The sequence below is a fragment of the Rattus norvegicus genome, chromosome 9 (assembly GCF_036323735.1).
Source record: "Rattus norvegicus strain BN/NHsdMcwi chromosome 9, GRCr8, whole genome shotgun sequence".
NCBI lineage: Eukaryota > Metazoa > Chordata > Mammalia > Rodentia > Muridae > Rattus > Rattus norvegicus.
In genome coordinates, this window is record NC_086027.1 from 98,112,590 (window position 1) to 98,135,661 (window position 23,072).

The following is a 23,072-nucleotide window of genomic DNA, read 5'->3' on the forward strand; positions in this document are numbered from 1 at the left end:
CTTCTGACTCATTTATGACAGATTCAAGTGCAAGGAGCCAGCCAGAATACCTTCAGTGTCTAGCAGTCATGGTCCACCTGTGGCCATGCTGGTCAGTACTGTTGTATTTGGTGATAACTTCAAAGACAAAGGAAAGTGGGCAAGTACTTTTCACAGTCATATGGGAGGACCCAGTGTTAGCTCTCAGTTTCTCATTACTTTACTCTGCTTTGGAGTCAAGGCAAGAACAAAGGAGGAAGTCACACTATAAACGCTTCTGAAACACAGCTATGGCACTAGGGTCTGCCTGGCCTAAGCCTCCTCAAAATGACCATGTATCTCTGTCCTGGGCAGTTTTGACATTGACACAATGGCAGATGTTTGTCTGTCCATGAATGAGGAACTAGGGTCTCAACATGTACCCAAGGACCCCCGTAGGCACCAGCTAGCCAAACAATGTAACCTCAAAGGGGCCTACTTCCAAGTGAGCACCAGTTATGGGATACTCTGGCTGCCTCAGGGGCGACTGCAGAGGGACTCACAGAGAATTCAGGTAGGTTTCTTTCCCTACAGATGTCGCTCATGTCTACTGTGAGCAAAACCCACAGTGAGAGAAGGGTGCTTCAGAATGGTGCCTGGCTTCCAACCAGCAGGGTGTTAACTGAATTCCTTGACACTGTGCTGTCTGCTTGCACACGTGCTAAGTTTACAAAACACTGACATGTTAATCCATGTGTTAATCTGAGGTTGGGCTAACGAAACTCAAGGGTCGTAAACATCCCTTTGGAGACTCAGCCATATCGCATCTCTGTATGAGCTCCTGCAGCAAGCAGGAAGGGATGTACAGGGGTTTTGTGTGTGTGTGTGTGTGTGTGTGTGTGTGTGTGTGTGTTAGTGGGCAGGGTGAGGTGGGGGAGTGTGGTGAGGCTGTAAAGGAAGGGAGGCTCCCTTTATCCAGAAGGAACTCAGCTTGCGTGTTCTGAAGTTTCTTGATTCTATTTCCTAAACCATTTTTAATAACTGTTAACCTGTGACTTCCATGTAAAGATTAGAATTTTGAAAAGTTATGGGAATTCAGGTGTAATGGCAGTTTCCCCTCCAGTCAGGTGGTCCTGCTGCACACTTTTTCCCAGTCTAGAGTCTATATGGTTTCCTCCTGTGCTCACTGCTCCCCACACTCTGTCCAGGAGGGGCGTGGTAGGGCTGAGAGCGGCTGTCTCGCCTTGGCCTGCTCCTGGATTTGGGGTTCATCTCTGCATTTCTTATTTTCTCCGCTGTCCGCTCCCCACGTTCATCACCCCTCCTCCCCCTGAACAAACCCACTGTCACCTGTCAGCCGTCAGGTCTTTGTCCTTCTTTCCCCGTTTCCCTCTCCGGCCTTTTCTCCCTTTATTTTGCTGAAAGAAATAAGCAAGGATGAGTCCTGAAGGCTTTTTCTCTCTTTTGAATCGCTTTCGCATCTTTGACAAAAATTAGTTGTGTGTATTTGTGCACAGGGCCCTCTGTCCTCTTCCATATACAGCCATCTGTCTGTCTGTCTGTCTCCTCTTATGAATATAACATAGTGCTGATAAACACGTCTGTGCTATATGGAGGTAGATTCCTTCTATACCTAACTTGTTGTGAGTTTTTCTCACAAAGGAATATTGAACTCTGTTAGATTCTTTCTCCCCATCTTTGAAACAACTCAAAAGACCAAGGCAGTGGTCGTAACAATGAGTGACCCAAGCCTTTCAGTTCCACTCCATCCGTGTGGTGGCACAGTGACCTCTCTGTGCACGTCCTTGCATTGCATGGCCCTGCAGCAAAATCCACTAAGTGCTGGCAAATTCCGCTTGCTCGTGCTTCCTAGAAGACGTGTGTGCCTCTGTTCCTCAGGAATGTTAATGCCTAGTTTTCCTTAATTGTTGTGTCTTTATCTGGGCTTGGTTTCAGGGTGCTAGAGGGCTCATTAAAAAATAGCTTAAAAGACTCCTTTCTTCTATTATTATTGGAAACTATTTTATTTTTAAACTAATTGAAATTTTTAAAATTTTTATTAGATGTACTTCTTTACTTACATTTCAAACATTATTCCCTTTCCCAGTTTCTTGTCCATAAGCCTCCATACCCTCCCCCAACTCATACGGGTACTCCCCCTATACATCCCCCTTATTGCCCCCCCATATTCCCCTGCACTTGGGGTCCAACCTTGGCAGGACCAAGGGCTTCCCCTTCCACTGGTGCCCCAACAAGGCTATTCTCTGCTACATATGCAATTGGAGCCCTCGGTCAGTCCATGTATAGTCTATCCATAGTGGTTTAGTCCCTGGAAGCTCTGGTTGGTTGACATTGTTGTTTTTATGGGGTTGCAAGCTCCTTCAACTCTTTCAATACTTCCTCTAATTCCCCCCAAGAGGGTCCTATTCTCAGTTCGGTCGTTTGCTGCTAGCATTGACCTCTGTATTGGACATGCTCTGGATGTGTCTCTCAGGAGAGATCTATATCAGGTCCCTTTCAGCATGCACTTTTTAGCTTCATCAGTCTTATCTAGTTTTGGTGGCTGTGTGTGTGTGTGTGTGTGTGTGTGTGTGTGTGTGTGTGTGTGTGTGTGTTGGCGGGACAGGAGACTGTCTCAAGGGACCAGGTGCAGAGTGATGGAACAGGGCAGCCGGCGCCCTCTTCTGGCCACCACAGAAAACACACACACACACACACACACACACACACACACACACACACACACACATATATGGGCCATGTGGGGCAGGCTCTGAATGGCCATTCCTTGAGTCGCTGCTCTAAACTTTGCTTCCATATCCCCTCCTATGGATATTTTTTCCCCTTTTAAGAAGGAGTGGGAGCATCTGCATTTTGTTCATCCTTCTTCTTGAGCTTCCTGTGGTCTGTGGATTGCATCTTGGGTAATTCAAGCTTTTTGGCTAATATCCGCTTATCCGTGAGTGCATACCAAGTGTGTTTTTCTGTAATTGGTTTACCTCACTCAGGATGATACTTTCTAGTTCATTCCATTTGTCTATGAATTTCATGAAGTCATTGTTTTTGATAGCTGAGTAGTACTCCATTGTGTAAATGTACCACATTTTTTGAATCCATTCCTCTGTTGAAGGGCATCTGGGTTCTTTCCAGCTTCTGGCTATTATAAATAAGGCTGCTATGAACATAGTGGAGCATGTGTCTTTGTTATATGTTGCAGCATCTTTTGGGTATATGCCCAGGAGAGGTATAGATGGGTCCTCAGGTAGTGGAATGTCCAATTTTCTGAGGAACCTCCAGACTGATTTCCAGAGTGATTGTACCAGTTTGCAATCCCACCAACAATGGAGGAGTTCTCTTTCTCCACATCCTCACCAGCACTGCTTAGTACTGCTTTCATTGTGCCCCATAAGTTTGGGAATGTTGTATCTTCATTTTCACTAAATTCTAAGAAGTCTTTAATTTCTTTCTTTATTTCTTCCTTGACCAAATTGTCATTGAGTAGAGCATTGTTCAGCTTCCATGTATATGTGGGCTTTCTGTCGTTATTGTTGTTATTGAAGACCAGTCTTCGTGCGTGGTGATCTGATAGGACGCATGGGATTATTTCTATCTTCCTCTATCTGTTGAGGCCTGTTTTGTGACCGATTATACGGTCAGTTTTAGAGATGGTTCCATGAGGTGCTAAGAAAAAGGTATATCCTTTTGTTTAAGGATGGAATGTTCTATAAATATCTGTTAAATCCATTTGGTTCATAAATTCTGTTAGTTTTTTTTACTAACTTTTCTCTCTTCCACTTTCTCTAGAGGCCAGAGTGTGTCATTCCAAGGTACTCACTAAGTTTATAAGGCTCAATTCACACAGGAGCTAGACTTAACAATTAATCCATCCACACAATAATATATATGTGATACTTTGTATATGCTCAGTCCAGAAAGTGGCACTATTAGAAGGTGTGGACCCATTCAAGTAGGTGTGGCCTTGTTGGAGTAGGTGTGTCACTGTGGGTGAGGGTTTTAATACCCTAGTCCTAGCTGCTTGGAAGTCAGTTTTCCACTAGCAGCCTTCAGATGAAGATGTAGAACTCTCAGCTCCTCCTGCACCATGCCTGCCTGGATGCTACCATGCTCCCTGCCTTGATGATAATGGACTGAACCTCTGAACCTGTAAGCCAGCTCCAATTAAATGTTGTCCTTATAAGAGTTGCCTGGCTCATGAGGTCTGTTCACCAGCAGTAAAACCCTAACTGAGACAATGCATTAAAGGTTTGCTCTGAGCCAGAGAGGGTTACTAATGTCTACATATTCCCTACATTCATTGCCCTTAAGTAGAAGAAAGATATTAACATGGTATCCCCAGTGACTATAGCATCCACCAGTTATGAAGCACAAGTAAGGCATGCCCCAGGGTGCCATGATATTCAGTGAAACAAGATCCACTCTGGAGTTTCCAAAGACCTCCCTCAGGAGGACTACTGTCTGTTCCCGAAAGAGAGAGACAGCATGAGAGGGTGGGAATGAAGAGTGTCCAAATCGGACTTGTGTTCAGGAAGGACCACTCTGGATGTTGGATAAGTTCTAAGTCACCATCTCCAGCAAGTGCCAGAAGCTGTCATATGTTGTCCTTCTCTGTGTCCCATCCCTGGCTAATAGTCTCCCTGTAAGACTCTTTGTTACCAATTAAGCTTTAGCTTGTCTTGACATCTGTCCTTAGGTCACCAGGGCTGGGACCCAGCTGTACAAGCTCTTCTAGCTACACCAAAAGGAATGAAGTCTTCTAGCTCTCGTTGTGACTTGGTGACATCTTTTAGATGCTAGATCTCAGGAAATGAGATGGGATCGGAGAAGGGAAGTGAGACTGGTATGGCCCTGGGCTTGGCTGCTTAGGAAGAGAGAGGTAACGGCTACCTCTGAAATACATCTCCTGATGGGATCAGCTTACTTTTCCTGTCTAGTCATGAGCACGCCCTCTTTTTTATAGATAAAGACACACAAAGAGTTGAAAAGGGACACCCAGAGAGGTATCTCTGTAAAGAAGGGAGGACCGCACCAGGCCAGCGAGTTGTATCTTTAGAACAGAGCTCCAACAGACAACCTGACACTGGAGTCATGGCACATGTTCAGTCATGTCACATGTTCAGTCATGTCACATGTTCAGTCAGTCATGTCATATGCTCAGTCATGTCATATGCTCAGTCATGTCATATGTTCAGTCATGTCATATGTTCAGTCAGTCATGTCATATGTTCAGTTAGTCATGTCATATGTTCAGTCAGTCATGTCATATGTTCAGTCAGTCATGTCATATGTTCAGTCATGTCATATGTTCAGTCATGTCATATGTTCAGTCATGTCATATGTTCAGTCAGTCATGTCATATGTTCAGTCATGTCATATGCTCAGTCATGTCATATGTTCAGTCATGTCATATGTTCAGTCATATCATATGCTCAGTCAGTCATGTCATATGTTCAGTCATGTCATATGTTCAGTCATGTCATACATTCAGTCATGTCATATGTTCAGCACACAATGGACCAATATAAGTGTCCTAAGACTATGTGTCCCTTGAGGTGCCAAGACTCAGCACAGTGCAACCGAGCTCCTGAGTCTCAGGCTGGGTGGTTTGGTATCTCCAAACCACAGGTTTCTTGTATCTTTGATAACACTGTCAGGGAGGAATCTTGGACTTACTGTCTTTTGGGCATTCTGGCCCAGTTGCAAGGTTGTCTGTATGGCGTCAAAGGGGAAAAAGGAGGCTAAAGGAGCAAGTTGTATACCCTTCAGTCTCACTGGTTGCTGCAAACCACCATGAGATGGATTTGTGACAATGTAAGAGTTGATCTGCCCAGTTTCTTTTTCAGTCTCATTCCCCTATTCACAAACCCTACTTGATGCTACTGGTGTTCAGTACAGAAGCAGATGGGGGGGGGAAGGGATTGGAGCATTTGCTGTGCCCCTCTGATAGTACTCATTCTTGTAGGGCTTGGGTGCTGTGAATCTGTAGTGGGTTGGTCCTGAGGAGGATGCACTCTAAAGATGGCAGGGTTAATCCCACTTAAAGGCCTTATCTTTGAGCACTGGGTGGTGAACAGTGAAGTCTGCAAAAGCGGGATGCTGGACGTCTTAGTCAGCGTTCTATTGCTGTGAGAGACACCATGACCAACACTTAGAAAAGAAAGCCTCTAGTTGGGGCTTGCTAAGAGTCTCAGAGGTTTAGTCCTGTATCATGGCATGTAAGCAGACACGGTGCTAGAGAAGGAGCTGAGTTCTACGTCAATATCCACAGGCAGCAGGAGAAGAGAAAGCCACTGGGCCTGGCTAGGACTTCTCAAACCTCAAAACCCAGCCCCAAATGACACACTTCCTCCAACAAGTCCATACCTCCCAGTCTTTCCCAAGTAGTACCACTCCTTGATGACCAAGCATTTAGATCTATGAGCCCAGGCAAGGGGTGGGGGCAGGGGCATTTTAATTCAAACCACCACTTGATTCCAGGCATCCTAAGTGCAACCAGCCGCCCACCCAGCAGGCACTGCCCTCTGTGGCTGACCCTGCTTGTTTGACACATACCTTTTTCCCTTTCTTTAGCCGGGGTTGGGGTTCTATCTCTCTGTTCACAGCCAGCTTAAGGTTTTTCAATTCCTGTCTCATCAGCTCGTCCACCTAGGAGAAAATGCAAAGGAAATATGCTGTGCTCACGGTACTTTGAATTGCCTCATGTGTCCTCAGGGTAAAGTCTTGGCTTGCTCATCGGCTTGGAAACTGTAAAAAGTGTAGTCATTGCAGCAAATGGCACCCCTGCCCCTTACGGGAGTTAAGTGTAGGCGTACCTGAACCCTTATCTCCATCTCTAATTCCTTCCGTTTTTCCTCCTTGACCAATTCTGGGTCATAGTCCTGAGGGAAATTCCAAGATTCATCTTTATTCATCCACATGTCTGTAAGCCACAAGGACAGAGAAAAAAAGAAATGGAAAAAACATTTACATTCAATATCTAGGTTAATGAGGGCTGTTACTCTAATCTCTTAACCACTGAGCTGTCTCTCCAACTCCTGTTACTCTAATCTCGACACACACCAATCTGTCCTGTTTCCAGAACAGGAATTTGAATAAAGAGGCTAAAGTGTGGGTGGGGTTCATAGACCTTCCATATGATATCGAGAGGGGGAGAGAGGGAGAGAAGGAGAGTGAGAGGGAGAGGGGGAGACACACAGAGAGACACAGAGCTATAGAATGTAAAAACATCAAGTAAAGACATGGTTGGGGTTGGCTTTCTTAGCTTGGTACAACCTAGACTCTCCCGAGTGCAGAGCCTCGATTGAGGAATTGTCTAGACTAGGAATTGTGATGTGCCATTTTGGGGAGATCTGAACCAAGAGCCCTTGGAAGGAAATAGCGTCAGGAAGACATGAACACAAAAGTCTAGTTTCTAAACGTGTGTCAGGCCTGCGACAACCCTGTGGCTACGTGGTCATTTATGGGAAGGCAATGGATGTCACCATGCACAAGTAAGATGTTGGCAGGAACAGAGCCTGGATGGATTCTGGCACCAGCAACAGTTCTCACTCCTCCCCTATGTCCTGCATGAGAAAAATGAGGGCAGAGGTGGGTGTGGCTATCAGAGTCCTCATCTTACCACAACATAGTCTTTACCACCAAGATATGTGGGTAAGCCTGTAGGTGATGTCAGAGGAGAGACGGGTGCTTGACAATGTAGAATGTGGACTCACAAGAAACAGAAAAAATATATATTTCCAACTGTTGCATTTTTTCCATAGATCTAGTTCTTCCATGTGCCCTCCCCTAGACAGGGTAGCTGTATGAAAGGTGCCTCAGTGACTCGGTCCACAGCACAGCATGGATGCTAGGGTGGGAAGGGGGGATGAATGGTACCACTAGAAGGAAGCTAGTTTAAAAGTGAGGAAAGGCCCCACATGTGGCCCATACATATTCAGCCACCAAACTAGATAAGGTGGATGAAGCAAAGAAGTGGAGGCTGACAGGAACCGGATGTAGATCTCTCCTGAGAGAAACACCCAAAATACAGCAAATACATAGGCGAATGCCAGCAGCAAACCACTGAACTGAGAACGGGACCCCCGTTGAAGGAATCAGAGAAAGAACTGGAAGAGCTTGAAGGGGCTCGAGACCCCATATGTACAACAATGCCAACCAACCAGAGCTTCCAGGGACTAAGCCACTACCTAAAGACTATGCATGGACTGACCCTGGACTCTGACCCCATAGGTAGCAATGAATAGCCTAGTAAGAGCACCAGTGGAAGGGGGAGCCCTTGGTCCTGCCAAGACTGAACCTCCTGTGAACATGATTGTTGGGGGGAGGGCGGTAATGGGGGAGGATGGGGAGGGGAAGCCCACATAGAAGGGGAGGGGAAGGCTTAGGGGGATGTTGGCCCGGAAATCGGGAAGGGGAATAACAATCGAAATGTAAATAAGAAATACTCAAGTTAATAAAGATAAGAAAAAATAAAAGTGAGGAAAGAGTTGAGGCTGAAGTGTAAGGTGTATCACCATCTGGCCTGGTAGGGGACAAGCCTGGCAAAAAAGGGTACCTTGCATAGGTAGACAATGCTTCTACCAGAAGACATGTTACTAGATGAAAATGCCACTGTCAGGTGTGGTGTAGTTTCCTATAAGAAGTTGTTGGTCAACGAAGCCCCATAGATTCCATGGAAGCAACACAGGCTATGACCATTACTTTTGGCTACCCATCATAACCATAGGGTAAGTGTCTATCACTAAAAACATACATAGATAAAGCTGGGGCTCACCAGGGGGATTGCTCCCTGCTGGCTAGCTTTCACAAAGCCAGAAGGTGCTATTCAGCTGCTGGGGAAGAAACATCATACATGGTCTTACATAGAGTTGAACCCTGCAAGCAGCAAGGCAAGATATGTCCACTGGTGTTCCAATGGCATTGACACTGTGGGACAACCAACCACTGTCTGATTGGATTTGAAGACTGACACACAGAAAGAAATTCATGCTGAAACTTCCCTGGCAATGGATGTCATAGGTCCTAGTGGGAACCTGTTACTGTTGTCTTGACAAGTGGACATGTTGTCAAAGTGCCTTTTAAGCATTTATGTCCATACCCATAGATTGGGGCTACCCTTAACCCTGGTGAGAGAAGCGTCTGTCTGGAATGGGCAGCTGTTAATGGGCAAAGTGCTAATAAGTGTCTGTTAAGTGCTAAACAGGCAACTATATTACTGTCACCAGGGCTCAGGGAACATTGTGGAAAAAGGAGAGGAAAGAATGTGAGAGCAGGAAGATGGGGATGAGAGCTATGAAATTCTGGCTTCTGGACAAGACATGACATTGCACCCACGAGTTCACAGCAGCTGTGTTTACCTGCATAAGATCAAGCCGGTCAGCATTTCAACACAGACGGGGAAGGGGCTTGCTAAGCCCCACTAAGCTAATAGATCCCTAGCCAAGGATCTATTGGACATTTATGGCTGCTTGGGGATGTTGTTCTCCTTTGTGGTACTACTGATGTGGCCACCCATGCTCTGGTGGATGCTACCATACCAAGTACACGTGGGAAGCACTATTGACTCAGTAGAATATATAAAAAAGGAGAAATATAAAGGTGAGAGGACACAATGAGGGATTTAAGGAGAGTGGGAGAGGGGAGCTGGGAGTCGATATGATCAAAATACATTTTATACATATATGAAAGTGTCAGGGAGTTAATAAAAATATTCTTATTGTTGCAGGATATTTGATCACCCCGTGAACCCTAAGACTGTGTTATCCACTGAAAAACCCTGTTTCTAGTTGTGGTGTGACTCAGCCCTTAGCACACACCTTTACTCCCTCTGACTGGAATACAGACACGCCTTTAGTAGACCTCTTTAATCCCAAACAATGACGGTAAAGGTAGTTTGTAGAAGGAAGCAGCCATGTTTGAAAGTGATGTCTAATTGAGTGGCAGATAAATTGACAAATCAGAGAAAGGTCTGACAGAATAGGATATGCCCAACTCTTGTGAGACAATAGAGGAAAGGGACGCTCCTTAAGGGAGAGACAGACAGTACAAGAAGAGAGCACAGTACAGGATACAGTAGAGTTTACGGAGAGCAGCACAGTGGAGTAGAGAGGGAGAGGAGAGCCGCACAGAGAGGGAGAAAGAGGCAGTTTGATGGGGACAGTTGTACAGAGACAGACTGAAGAGAGAACAAGCCAGACACAGGTGAAGACAGAATGAGCCAGAAGATTAGAACAGACTGGCAGAAAGAGTTTGAGGTCGAGCAGAGCAATTAAGGAAAAACACAGAGAAGCCAGATTGATCCAGTCAGCTGGGAGAGGAGTTTGAGCCAGAGCAGCTGAGTTGAGCCAGCCAGCCAGAGTTCAGAGGAAACAAGAAAGGGTGAGCTTGTTCAGCAGCACGTCTCAGAGGCCGAAAACATTCTAGGCCCACATTAGACTGTACAGAGAGACTAGAAGCTTCCAGGACCAGGTCTAGGTTAGCAGACTGAGGCAGTGAGATTCCCAGACGATTACAACAGAATAAAAGTTGCATTTACACTTAATAAACTAATTTCCTGAAATACACATTATTCTAAATGTAGGGCTTACAGACACCCCCTTTTCTGAAACAGGCTCTGGCCATGTAGTCCAAGCTTGCCTTGACCTGGAGGCCTCTATTTTAGCCTTCTAAGTTGGTAGGATTGATTGTCATGCCTGGCCTACTGGCTTCCTTCTCTGTGTTAAAATGAAATCTTATGCTTCCCCCTGACAATAGTAAAAAGAGCTTCAGTGTGTTATAAAGTGCCATTCGCTAACGAGGACTACCTGACAGGTTTCCAGTGCGCAGCCTTTGGAAAGTTTTCAACCACCACACAGTTTATCTGTTACATTAGGACGTCAGAGAGCAAAGCTGCCTTGCTATTTACAGGGACCCATGTCTTACTTAGTGTTGCTAGAGAGACTTCCCCCCGACTCTGAGAACAAGGCTTTCAGTAACAGTAGGAGTGTGGAATACTTAGCAGGGAGGGAGCCACGGCTCGAGTGTTCCTGTAACAGCCACAGTGACATGGTCACACACTGCTTCATAATACAGCCCCTCACAAGGAGCCCTCTGATCTCCCCTCTAGAAGGTCTCAGTGGGCAGAGTTTGCCATCGAAATGTTGCTTTCTCATGACACTTCTGCACAGGGCACTTTTCAATCCCTTCAGGAATGTCATGGGCATTTGTAAATGCAGGAAGCTGTTTGGGACCCTCAGAGGGCACTTGGTGCCCTCGCTCTCCTACAGCCAGAAAGAGCTTTTTATCCCAAGACTGTGAAAAGCAGGCCAGGGCCCTTTCACATGGAAGGGAGGGGAGGGTGGTGTGGTGAAGAGGGTTGGAGGGGGCCTTAATCTTTAGTGATTAAAATGCTAATGTATTATTTGAGAAGGCAAATCTTTGGTTTTAATGAAAGGGATTCTAAGATGAAGAGATCCCCATTTAAGCTACTGAAGACCTGAAAAACGACAACCAAGGCCTGCAGCTAACACACACTTGAGGCTTCTCCCTGCTTCTTGGATTTCATGCAAACAGACTGTGCCCATTAGGACCTGGTAGTTAAGGCAGGATGTTGCAGGTTGCAAGACCTGGCTTCCCATGGGAATACCAAATCTTGCCCCTCCCTCCCCCCAATTCAGTTTTGCTTTTTGTCAAAAAGAAATGTTCACATACTGCTTGCAAGGGTGTTAAAAAAGGCAGTGAAAATGAAATTCTTGTGCCATCTGTGTCACGCCATTTGATAGCATTTCCGTGCTTGTTCACTCATGAGGAAAGTAAATTCAGTGTTAATTGTGGTGCTGCTGACGTGATCAGTCTCGGACTGGGCCTTGCTTCCATAGCAAGAAGGTGACAGGTCCTGCCCTGTGGGACTTGGGCCCCACCATGGGAAGTCACACACCCATTGCTTGGCATTTGAGGTGAGTACAAAGGGACAAGGTGGGGGTGCAGGTGGAGAGGAGGCTGCCACTCTGCAGAGGCCCCTAGTGAGGCCTTAACACAAGGCCTGAGGGAAAGCATTGTGAACAAGAGGAGCATGGGGCACAGCTGCTGTGGGAGTGTGCTGGGCGTGCTAGGGCAAGAGAGGTGTCAGTGGGGCATGAGATGTGGCCTTGGGAGCGCTGTCTCAGTTCTGTCAGTTCTGCACAGTGTGCTCCTTAGTATGTTCAGGCTGGAGCTTCTGAGTGCTTAGTGTTATGAGGGAGGCTTCCTTCCCCAGCATGCCTTCCTCTGCCTTCCCTTTCTCTCAAGAGTTTTGTGAGGAGGGAAGGGAGAAGTCAGGTCTTCCAAATTCTGAGGGCGAGTAGGGGCACTGGGTCCTGCACTCGAGTCTTTCCTGCTCAGGATATCTTGGATGATGGCGCCACCAAACAGAGGTAGAGTAGAGAAGGCAAAAGTGTGGCTGGCAGTGAGCAGAGACCAGGGAGGGCCTAGCATGGTTGTGAGGGTAAGGAGGGCTCCCAGGAGAGGGCCCAGGAGAAAATGAATGTGGTGTTACTTGGCTCCTCTGTATGGAAACCATCGCAAAGGCTGGTGGTGGGAGACAATGAACACACTGCACAACAGGTTGGTGTAAAGACCAAAAGACAAGACCAGGCAATGCAATGTCCTGCCAATCACCGTTCTTGTATACACACACACCCGAACACCAGTGGGACCCCGGTCAGGCCTGGGCTTGCACAGTGGCTTGCTGGTGGCCCTGACTGTGCTTAGGACACATCTCTGCCTCCATCCTCAGTCACATGACTGCCCAGCCTGGGCCCTCCCATCTGCCACTGCCACTCGGGAAGCCCTGCAGGTGTGCTGACGACTCATGTCATTTTTGGGTCTTTATTTTACATCAGCATCGCTCACATCCAATATGGTGGAGACTATCAGAGTTGGCCGAGCAAGTGTGCTAGTGGATGGATGTTATTGATGGCAACTGTTCTGCTCCATTGTCAGTAAATGTTTGGATGAAACCGCAAATTTTAAACAGCAGGTTTCCCAATGGTCCTTCCTGACAAGGACTGTGTTCATTTTCTGGTTCCTATGAAGAGTGCATGACCATGGCATAGAAAACATTTGTCTTTGCATGCTTTGGGCACTGGATAAATGTTACTTGATCCCTTTGACTTTCTTCCTCCTCAATGGACTCAGGTGTCATATGCTAAGAGCATCATGATTGTCTCTGAATCCTTAGAGTTCCTGCTTCTAGTGATCTGTTAGTGGGTACCTGCTAGAATATATTTAGTATAGTGAATATTATGCTTTAATGTAACTATAATAAAATTGTTAAGGATGTAACTCAATTTACTGGGTGAGATAAACACCTTGAATCAACATTAAATCTGTACATATCTATCTGTCTGTCTGTCTATCATCTATCTATCTATCTATCTATCTATCTATCTATCTATCTCTATCTATTCATCAATCAATCTATCCATTAGTCAGTCCATCCGTCCATCCATCCATCCATCCATCCATCCATCCATCCATCCATCCATCCATTCATATCTCTCTATCATCTGTTTATCCATTAAGTGATCTATCTGTCTGTCTATCTATCTACATCATCTATCTAGTCATCAATCCATCCATCCATCCATCCATCCATCCATCCATCCATCCATCCATCCATCCAACAATCCATCCATCCATATCTCTCTATCATCTGTTTATCCATTAAGCAATCTATCTGTCTGCCTGCCTATCTATCTATCTATCTATCTATCTATCTATCTATCTATCTATCTATCTATCAATCTATCATCTACCTACCTACCTACCTACCTACCTACCTACCTACCTACCTGATCCACTGTTTTCCAGATCCAACTCAGATTGAGAAGGAGGGTCCCTGATTGACTGACATTTAAAGAAATTTCTTCTGTATATCATTATTAATTGCTCAGAAACTTCTACAACAGCAGTATGGACCAGGGCCACTGGCCAATCATCTGCTGTTAAGACTTATCCCAAGGGTATGGTGAAGCTAAGGCGTTGGATAACAGTCCTGGAACATTATGATGAAGAACTCTGAAAGGGCAGAGCCCGTCCCCTCACACACCCTGCCAGGTTCTAGCTACACTAATGGAATTGAACCGTGGACAAAGTAATTGTCAGAACTGAGACTGGTCTTGGTCTGAGAGGATTAAGATTTGTACATATGGAGTTCATTTCCTTAATGTAGTTCCTTTCTTCAAGCCACTAAGTAAGAACGTGATGAGCTGAGGAGTGCAAAACTGGGGAAAGCTCTCGAACATTTCCAGCCTGTGCATGTGTGTTTCTCCTCAATTTTCCCAGTTTCATTTCTGTTGCTGTGACAAATACCCTGACCAAAAAACCAACTTAGGGAATGAAGGGTTCATTGGCTTCAGTCCATCAATGTAGGGAAGTTGAAGGAGGAGCTCAGCTGAACAGTCACGACATAGCCACAGTCAAGAGCAGGGAGGAACTGTATTACCTTGCTGTCACCCAGCAAGCCCTCTCTACTCATAGAGTCCAGGGCTTCAAGCCAGTGGGATGGCTCTTCTCCCATCAATGAACATAATCAAGACAATCCCCCACAGACGTGCTCATGGGCTGACCTCATCTAGACAATTCTTTGAGACTCTCCCAGGTGATTTTTGGGTTGTGCCAAGTTGACAACGGAAAACTAACTATGCTGGCTATTTATTTATTTTTTAACCAGCTTAACATAAACTAGAGTCATCTGGGAATAGGGAGTCTTAGTTTTAAAAATGCTTCCCTGGGTTGACCTGTAACTAAGTCTATGTAGACATTTCTTGATTAATGACTAATGCGGGAGGGCCCAGCACACTGTGGGCTGTGCCAGCCCTGGGCCGGCGGTGCTGTTACGAGAAGCAGCCATCAGGAGCAAGCCAGGAAGCAGTGCGTCTACATGATCTCTACTTCAGGTCCTCCCTCCAGGTTCCTGCCTTTGAGTAGCTGCCCTGACTTCCCTTCATGGCAGACAATAAACTGGAATCAGTCTGTTCTTTCCCAGGTTGTTTTTGTTAAACTAGGACAGTAGCCACTACAACAACTCTATGTTTTATGAACCATAAGAGGCTGGAAAGGGACAGGGTTGGTTTTTTTTTTTTCTGGATTTACACAAAGCTCAAACCATGCTTTACTACTTGAAGACCTGTCCACATACTGGAACCTGGGCGCACTCAACAGACAGGGCGACCCCTGGAGTACCATGCATGCTCTGGGGCTGACCTTTGTATAAGCTATTTCCTTCCTCCATCAATTGAAGGAAAAGACTTGGTGACATCTTCCATTCCTCATCTTCTTCCTGTTCAGAGCAGAACAAGATTCTTGTTAATTACAGGTGTAATTTATCGTTAACACCAGACAGCAAAAGGCACACACGCCGTAGCCGACAGGACTGGAGGTCTTTCCCGGTCCACCAGAGATGATCCCTTGCTAGTGATCTGAGCAGGGAGTGCCACACAGCACAGGAAGCATGAATGGTCAGTAGGACAGGCACCGTCTCTGCGTAGTAGCTTTCCTACAGTTCACAGGTTTGGGTCCTGCCTTGTGAGAACTTGCTCAATGCTGTCTGAAAGCTGCCCCCTCAGCTCAGATCCTGTCTGCATAGCCAGGCTTTGAGCTTCTCTTCACCCTGGGCTCCTGGGCTTCTGTGTGTACCAGTGCTGTTTCTGTTTCTTATTTGTCCCTTTCCTGAGCCTGGGAATCAGTCACAGCCACTTCCTGGGAACAAACTGCCTTCCTCTATGGAGTTGGGACCCGGAGAACTCTCAATCATGAGTCCCCACTTTGGAGAGCCCAATCATGTTGCCCTTGGCATCTTCTGTCAATTCTGCGTGTAGAGACAGAAGACAGCCATCTGCCAGGTATGTAGTGGATAGCTCTGCTCTGAGCCCCTCTGTTCTGATTGAAAGAACCAGCCTTGCAGACTCTCATCTGGTGTTTCTGTGTCTATCATAGCAATAGTTTATGGTGACAAATGTTATGGTTATTGTTACTGTCAAAAAGAGTCAAAGGAAGCATACTGGTCATTGGGACCACGAAGAGTCTTTAAGCTTCCTACATGCATGTAGCACCAACATTAGGAGGGGACTGCTTGTTGTCATGAGAATCTCTTCATGGGGGATGCTGTGAGGCCCCCAGACACTGGACAACTGACAGCTCTTCTTTTTCTGGGTTCTGGTGTTGGGCTCTGTGGTGGCACTAACTACGCTCCCTGGAGACCACATGACCTTTGTGCCTCTGATTCCCACAGTTTTCCCTCCTTACTTTCATAGGCAAATGGCCACCAAACCACACCTATTTGGACACCTGCACTTCCTGAGATCTTACTGTTTTCCTATCTCAGTCATCTGACTGGACCCTTGCTTATATACTGTCTGACTTGGGGCCGCCCTCTCTGTCCTCCAGAAGGAACTCAGGCACAGATATGACCATCATTAAGCCTTCCTTCAGCTTATGAATAGCAACATGCATCTGTCCTGAAGCTCCTTGTTGGCTCTGTCCCATAGGACCAAGCCTCAGCCTGTTGCATGGTGCAAGCAGCCTTCTTAGCCCCGGTCCCCAGGCCACTTCCTTGCTCTTGACATTGCTGCAGCCACATGGAGGAGCATGCTGTTGGGGTACAGTAGCTCGTTCCTCGCCCACTCCTTTCTCCTGTCCCCTCTTAATGGCTGCTCAGGCTTTCTGACGACTTTGGACTCAGTCTTCTCTCTTCCAGCAATCCCCTGCTGCGTCTTCCAGCTTATACCCCAGCACTGGCTGCATTTTGTCCACACTCTCATGAGTCCTTCTTCCCATGAGCGTCCTCCACTTCCCAGCAGACAGAGAGCTGTGAATAGCGGGCATGTCCCTCGGTCCCAGAGCTGGCATTTCTGCCTGTCACATACACTTACTGGGTGGAAGAATAATATTAAACATGCATGCTCAGTCCACAGGTGAATAAATGCTATGTTGCCCTTTACCTGTGGGAAGAAATGATACACCAACACATGCTACAAGGATGCACAGAGTGAGGGAAGCTAGACACAAGGGTCACATTTCAGAGGGCTCCACTTAAAAGAAATGCTCAAACTATCTTGTTAGACACCAGTTCAGTCCTGACCCTAGATGAGTCCTGTGCTCTGCTTGGCAAAGATGGGCCCCTTCTCCCACAGGCTCTTGCTAGGCTGCAGGGGCTGGGAGGTTCCTGCTCACCAGGAGACACCTGAAGCAAGAGGTACAGACTTCTCTGCATAGATGCCCAGGGTGCTCCTGGGGGCTAGAGAAGCAAGTCCCAGAAAGGAAGCCACTTGCCTCTTAGAGCCAAGACAGAGTTTAGTCCCTGACAAACTGGGGCTCAGAGCCAGAGAGGCGGCTAATCTGACTGGAGAGGCTCATATTAAAGTAAAGCTCACTGGTTAAGAAGCCTACCAGGGGCACAGGTTAGCTAGGAGTTGGCCGCTGATCCACCTTTGGGTATGGAGACACCCAGGTGAGAGAGAAGAATCTGCAAGGGAGGTGTCATAGACAAGACAAACAGCAGTGTGACAGGTGATCAGTGTCACCAGAGTCCTTTCCCCTCCCCTCATGTGTCCGTTATTTTTCTTTCCTTATAATCATCCCTGTCACCCTGTTTTGCTCCTGCTTCTCCTCTTACTGGCCCCTTCCTTAATTCAAATAGCCCCCCTCCACCTCATACACTTGAAACTCAAATTTCTGCACATCGGAGAGAGCACACAGCCTTTCAGGTCTGGCTTACTTTGCTTCACGTGGTGATCCACAGTTCCCTGCCTGTGGCATACTAATGCTATTTATGGCTAAATAAAATTCCATGGTGTGTCCGGACTATGCTTTCTTCACCTATTCATGTGTTGATGGACACCTAGGCTGATTTTTATCTTGGCTGCTGTGAAGGGTAAACATGGATGTTCAGGGATGATCCCCTGTAGTAAGATGTCCCAGATACACGCCTAGTGGTAGTGTAGCTAAATTATTTTATTTTTGAGGAACCTGCACTAACATCTACAGTGGCTGCACTAATTTATGCCCAGTGTGAAAAAGGTTCCTTTCCCCCAACAACCTCACTGGCATGTATTGTTTGTTTGCTTGTTTTTAAAATTATTGTTGTTATTATTATTATTATTATTATTATTATTATTATTATTATTATTATTATTATTGAGACAGGGTATCACTATGTAACTCTGGGTGCCTTGAACTTATTATGTAGACCAGGCTGGCCTTGAACTCACAGATATCTGCCTGCCTCTGCCTCAAGACTTGCTCCATGATGCCTGACTGGTTGCTTTCAGTTTTTGTATTCTTGATGAAAAGCCATGCTACACATGGTATCCAGTGTTCTTAGCACTATTTGAAGAGGTTGTCCTTCCTCCAGTATGTGTTTTCAGTTGCTTTGTAAAATATTAGGTGACTATAGTTGCGTGGGTGTATTTCCAACCTCTTCTCTGTTCCACTGCCCTACATGCCTGCCTGTGCCAGTACCGTGCTCTGGTATAGTTTGAAATTGGCTATTGTCATGCATTCAGCAATACAACTATACACACACACTCACACACACACACTCACACACACACACTCACACACACACACTCATACACACACACTCATACACACACTCACACACTCACACACACACTCACACACACACGCACACTCATACACACACACTCACACACACACGCACACTCATACACACACACTCACACACACACATTCACACACACACTCACACACACACGCACACTCATACACACACACTCACACACACACTCACACACGCTCACACACACACTCACACACACACACTCACACACACTCACACTCACTCACACACAATCACACACACGCACACTCACACACACTCACACTCACACACATGCACACTCATACACACACACTCACACTCATACACACACTCACACACTCACACACACTCACACACACTCACACACACTCACACACATGCACACTCACACACACACACACTCACACACACTCACACTCACACACACGCACACTCATACACACACACTCATACACACACACACTCACACTCATACACACACTCTCACACACACTCTCACACACACTCACACACACTCACACACTCTCACACACACTCACACACACACTCACACACACACTCACACACACGTTGTTCAGGAATACCTTGTCTATTTGTCTTCTGTGTGGGTTTTATGATTATTTTTATCTGTTCATGTGCAGAATGCCAGTGGGATTTCACGAACTCTGTAGACTGCCTTTGGTGAGAGAGCCATTTCCCAGTATTGACCCTGCATCGGTGGTCTTCCTTCCTTCTACCCACTTTAATTTTTCCCCTTGGTTTCTGGGGTTTCTGTTGGAAGCTGCAGTGTTGCAGGTGCATGCAATGTGTGTTCTGATTGTTTTCCAGGGAGCAGTGACCTTTTGGAGTGCCCTCAGGCTTTCCTGAGGCTCTTGCATTTCTGAGCTGCAGTCTGTTGGCATGCAAAGCTCTTCTGGATTTATTTGTGGGAGTCTCAGTGAGGAGCCTACATGTGGGGACTCAGTCCCTGAACTTCTCAGAGAGGACAGAGAACCCTGCCACAGCATCACACTAAACCCAGGAGCTATGGACACCAAATCAAAGCAATTACAATAGTGATCACACTGCCAATGGCCACAGAACAATGGGTGATGAGAAGAGGACGAAGAGAAGGAGTAGGAGTACCAAGAAGAGAATGAGCAGGAGGAGGAGGAGGAAAGAGGAGGAGTGGGATCAGCTGCAGGATCTAGAGGAGGAATAGAAGGATCAAATGGGAGGAGGGGGAGCAAGAGGAGGGGCAGGAGGAGGAGCAGGAGGAGGGAGCAGGAGGGGCAGCAGAAGTAGGAGCAGCAGGAGGAGGAGGGGGAAGAAGGAGGACAAGGAGGGGGAGAAAAGGAGGAGGAGTGGGAGGAGGAGGACAAGGACAAGGAGGAGGGAGAGAGGGGGGAAGCGGAGGAGGAAGAGGAGGAGTGGGAGGAGGAGTGTGAGGAGGAGGAAGAGGAGTGGAGGAGGAGGAGTGTGAGGAGGAGGAGGAGTGTGAGGAGGAGGAGTGTGAGGAGGAGGAGTGTGAGGAGGAGTGTGAGGAGGAGGAGTGTGAGGAGGAGGAGTGTGAGGAGGAGGAGGAGTGTGAGGAGGAGGAGTGTGAGGAGGAGGAGTGTGAGGAGGAGAAGTGTGAGGAAGAGGAGTGGGAGGAGGAGGAGGGGGAGGAGAGGAGTGTGAGGAGGAGAAGTGTGAGGAAGAGGAGTGGGAGGAAGAGGAGGAGTGTGAGGAGGAGGAGGAGTGTGAGGAGGAGGAGGAGTGTGAGGAGGAGGAGTGTGAGGAAGAGGGGTGTGAGGAGGAGGAGTGGGAGGAGGAGGAGTGGGAGGAGGAGGAGGGGGAGGAGGAGGAGTGTGAGGAGGAAGAGTGTGAGGAGGAGGAGTGTGAGGAGGAGTGTGAGGAAGAGGAGTGTGAGGAGGAGGAGGGGGAGGAGGAGGAGTGTGAGGAAGAGGAGTGTGAGGAGGAGGAGTGTGAGGAGGAGGAGGAATGTGAGGAGGAGGAGGGGGAGGAGGAGGAGTATGAGGTGGAGGAGTGTGAGGAGGAGGAGTGTGAGGAGGAGTGTGAGGAAGAGGAGTGTGAGGAGGAGGAGGGGGAGGAGGAGGAGTGTGAGGAGGAGGAGTGTGAGGAGGAGGAGTGTGAGGAGGAGGAGTGTGAGGAGGAGGAGGAGTGTGAGGAGGAGTGTGAGGAGGAGGAGTGTGAGGAGGAGGAGTGTGAGGAGGAGGAGGAGTGTGAGGAGGAGGAATGTGAGGAGGAGGAATGTGAGGAGGAGGAGGAGTGTGAGGAGGAGGAGGAGTGTGAGGAGGAGGAGTGTGAGGAGGAGGAGTGTGAGGAGGAGGAGGAGTGTGAGGAGGAGGAGGAGTGTGAGGAGGAGGAGGAGTGTAAGGAGGAGGAGTGTGAGGAGGAGGAGTGTGAGGAGGAGGAGTGTGAGGAGGAGGAGTGTGAGGAGGAGGAGTGTGATGAGGAGGAGTGTGAGGAGGAGGAGTGTGATGAGGAGGAGTGTGAGGAGGAGGAGTGTGAGGAGGAGGAGGAGGAGAGGGTTCCTGAGAAGGTATACAGTGGCTCTGCAGAGTCGTACATAGCAGAAGAAACATGGGTGGGAACTCCGAGCTGCCAAGGTGGGGGCTCTGTGTGACAAGTTCATCCATGTTAGTATGAAACAGAGGGCACAGGCTTCTGGTGTGTGTAGGAGAGGGCAGGGAGATATCCACTCAAACAGGCACAGAGGAAAAAGGCAAGCTCAAAGGAAGAGCCTTGGGAGGCCCTGGAGCTGAACTCTGCACAGACCTGGACCTAAGGGCAGGCAGAGGTGGTTGGACACCGGGACCCTGCTCTGGCTGGAGAGGCCTTTCCCTCGGATCGGAATCATTTCTCTGCACACATTGTGGACTCTTGGTGTGCTTGGTGTTGCTGCTCTGGGCTGAGGCACCCTCATGGCAAGGACACCATCTCGCATACGCTTCCCACTCTGTCTGAAACCAGTGAGTGAGTAGTTCTGCATGCAACAGGTGTTTGAGGCAGGAAAGTAAAAGCAAAACTGGAGGCTTGTTTTTATTTCTACAACAAAGTTCAAGATCTCAAGGGCAAAAACCATTGTGAGGCTGGTTTGGGAAACATCTAATCCTGGTGATTTTAAAGAGAGAAAGTGAGACATTCCCATGACATAATAGGGTCTGGCTTTCCATGCAGTAATGACATAATTGACAGTTACACGAGCCGCCTTCTTATTGGAGGGTAAAGTGCAGCATGAAGCTTCTGCCTCCCCCTGGAAATGCACTTCTTTCTTTGACAAAGAGCCTTCAGCTTCTTTGAGGAACTCCTTTCTAAGTTCCTCAAAGCATTTGGGGTATCACTTCTTCCAACGGGTATTGTAGGACTTTCCTCCAGGAAGTTTGAATCTGCTGTCTTAATCCTGAGGGCATTTACTTGCCTTGAATTTTACTTGGATAGGGTCATATGGAAACTTTCTGGCCACGACCCTGCTGTTCTCAGATTAGCTAAGTGACTGGAGATTGGGCTGCACAGGGAGAAGCCCAGCCCCAGGATCTTGTGGGAAAATGAGTGTCATTCACTCAGCTCCTTCAGCATCGAGCTGGGAAGGCAAGGGTCAGGTGGGTGAGAGGTGAGAACCTGGGTCTTAGTTACACACACACACACACACACACACACACACACACACACACACACTCACACACACATTCACACACACATTCACACACACATTCACACACACACACACACACTCACACACACACATATATATGTATATTATTTTTTTTTCTCCTTTAGAGGAGATAGATAAAGGAGTTGGCTCATGGATCTGAGTTCCACTCTAGGCCAGGGAGGTCATACTCCTTGTCCCTTGCACTTTGCACGACCCCTGTCTCGTGTTATCATGGATGACTTAGCAAGCTTGTTTTTGCCACCCAACAAGCCTGGTGCTTCCAGGTAAGGAGTGTGGGCCCTTGTGTTTCTTCAGAGCTGTTCAAATGCCACTCGGGGCCTGTTTGGTGTACACAGTGTTCACGGATGCCGGATGTGACCCTGAAGGCGGTCACACCACCCTTTGGATCCTCCTGCTGCCCCGAGGCAGAGCCAGCTCACTGCGGGAATTCCACAAGTGACGTCACCCCCCACAGCACTGTGCAAAACCTAAACCTTGAAGGAAGAAGGCCGCCCTCATTGCTCTTTCCTGAAGCAACTGATCCTTGCTCTCTGCTGTTTGCCTGCACGCAAGCTTCCTGTCCACCACGCCTCGAGGCTAAGAGGTTATGGGTTCTACCGGCTGGGTAGGTGCAGCATGCCACTTACTTCCGGTTCTTACTTGGTTGACTTAACTTCATTTGCACCCCGTCCCCTCACATACCCCATACCCTGCCACCACTTGTTGGTGACCAGGAGTGTTGTCTCCTCACTGCGGATTTGGAAACAAAAACCAGGGGCATTCTTGTGACAAAGGTTAAATGCGCAGCCGTCAAAGAAAACTGAGACAGATCTGGGTCACCGCATTACATTTTAGGTTTTGCATTTCAGATTCTATCAG

At 47.5% G+C, this 23,072-nt stretch overlaps 1 protein-coding gene and 1 long non-coding RNA gene across 3 annotated transcripts in view; one reads left to right on the forward strand and one right to left on the reverse strand.

Annotated features, from left to right (window-relative positions):
- Window positions 1-23,072, forward strand: part of LOC102554789 (uncharacterized) — a 111,512-nt gene that overhangs the window by 69,008 nt on the left and 19,432 nt on the right. The gene's annotated exons all lie outside the window — the stretch shown is intronic.
- The window catches only part of Iqca1 (IQ motif containing with AAA domain 1), a 115,845-nt gene that overhangs the window by 38,201 nt on the left and 54,572 nt on the right, over window positions 1-23,072 (reverse strand). For both annotated transcript variants that reach the window (XM_017596905.3, XM_039084725.2), the window contains exons 9-12: window positions 15,199-15,274; window positions 6,789-6,895; window positions 6,529-6,621; window positions 1,309-1,376 (exon numbers count right to left, since the gene is read on the reverse strand). In XM_017596905.3, the coding sequence (XP_017452394.2) occupies window positions 1,309-1,376; window positions 6,529-6,621; window positions 6,789-6,895; window positions 15,199-15,274 (344 nt within the window). The remainder of the gene's footprint in view (window positions 1-1,308; window positions 1,377-6,528; window positions 6,622-6,788; window positions 6,896-15,198; window positions 15,275-23,072) is intronic.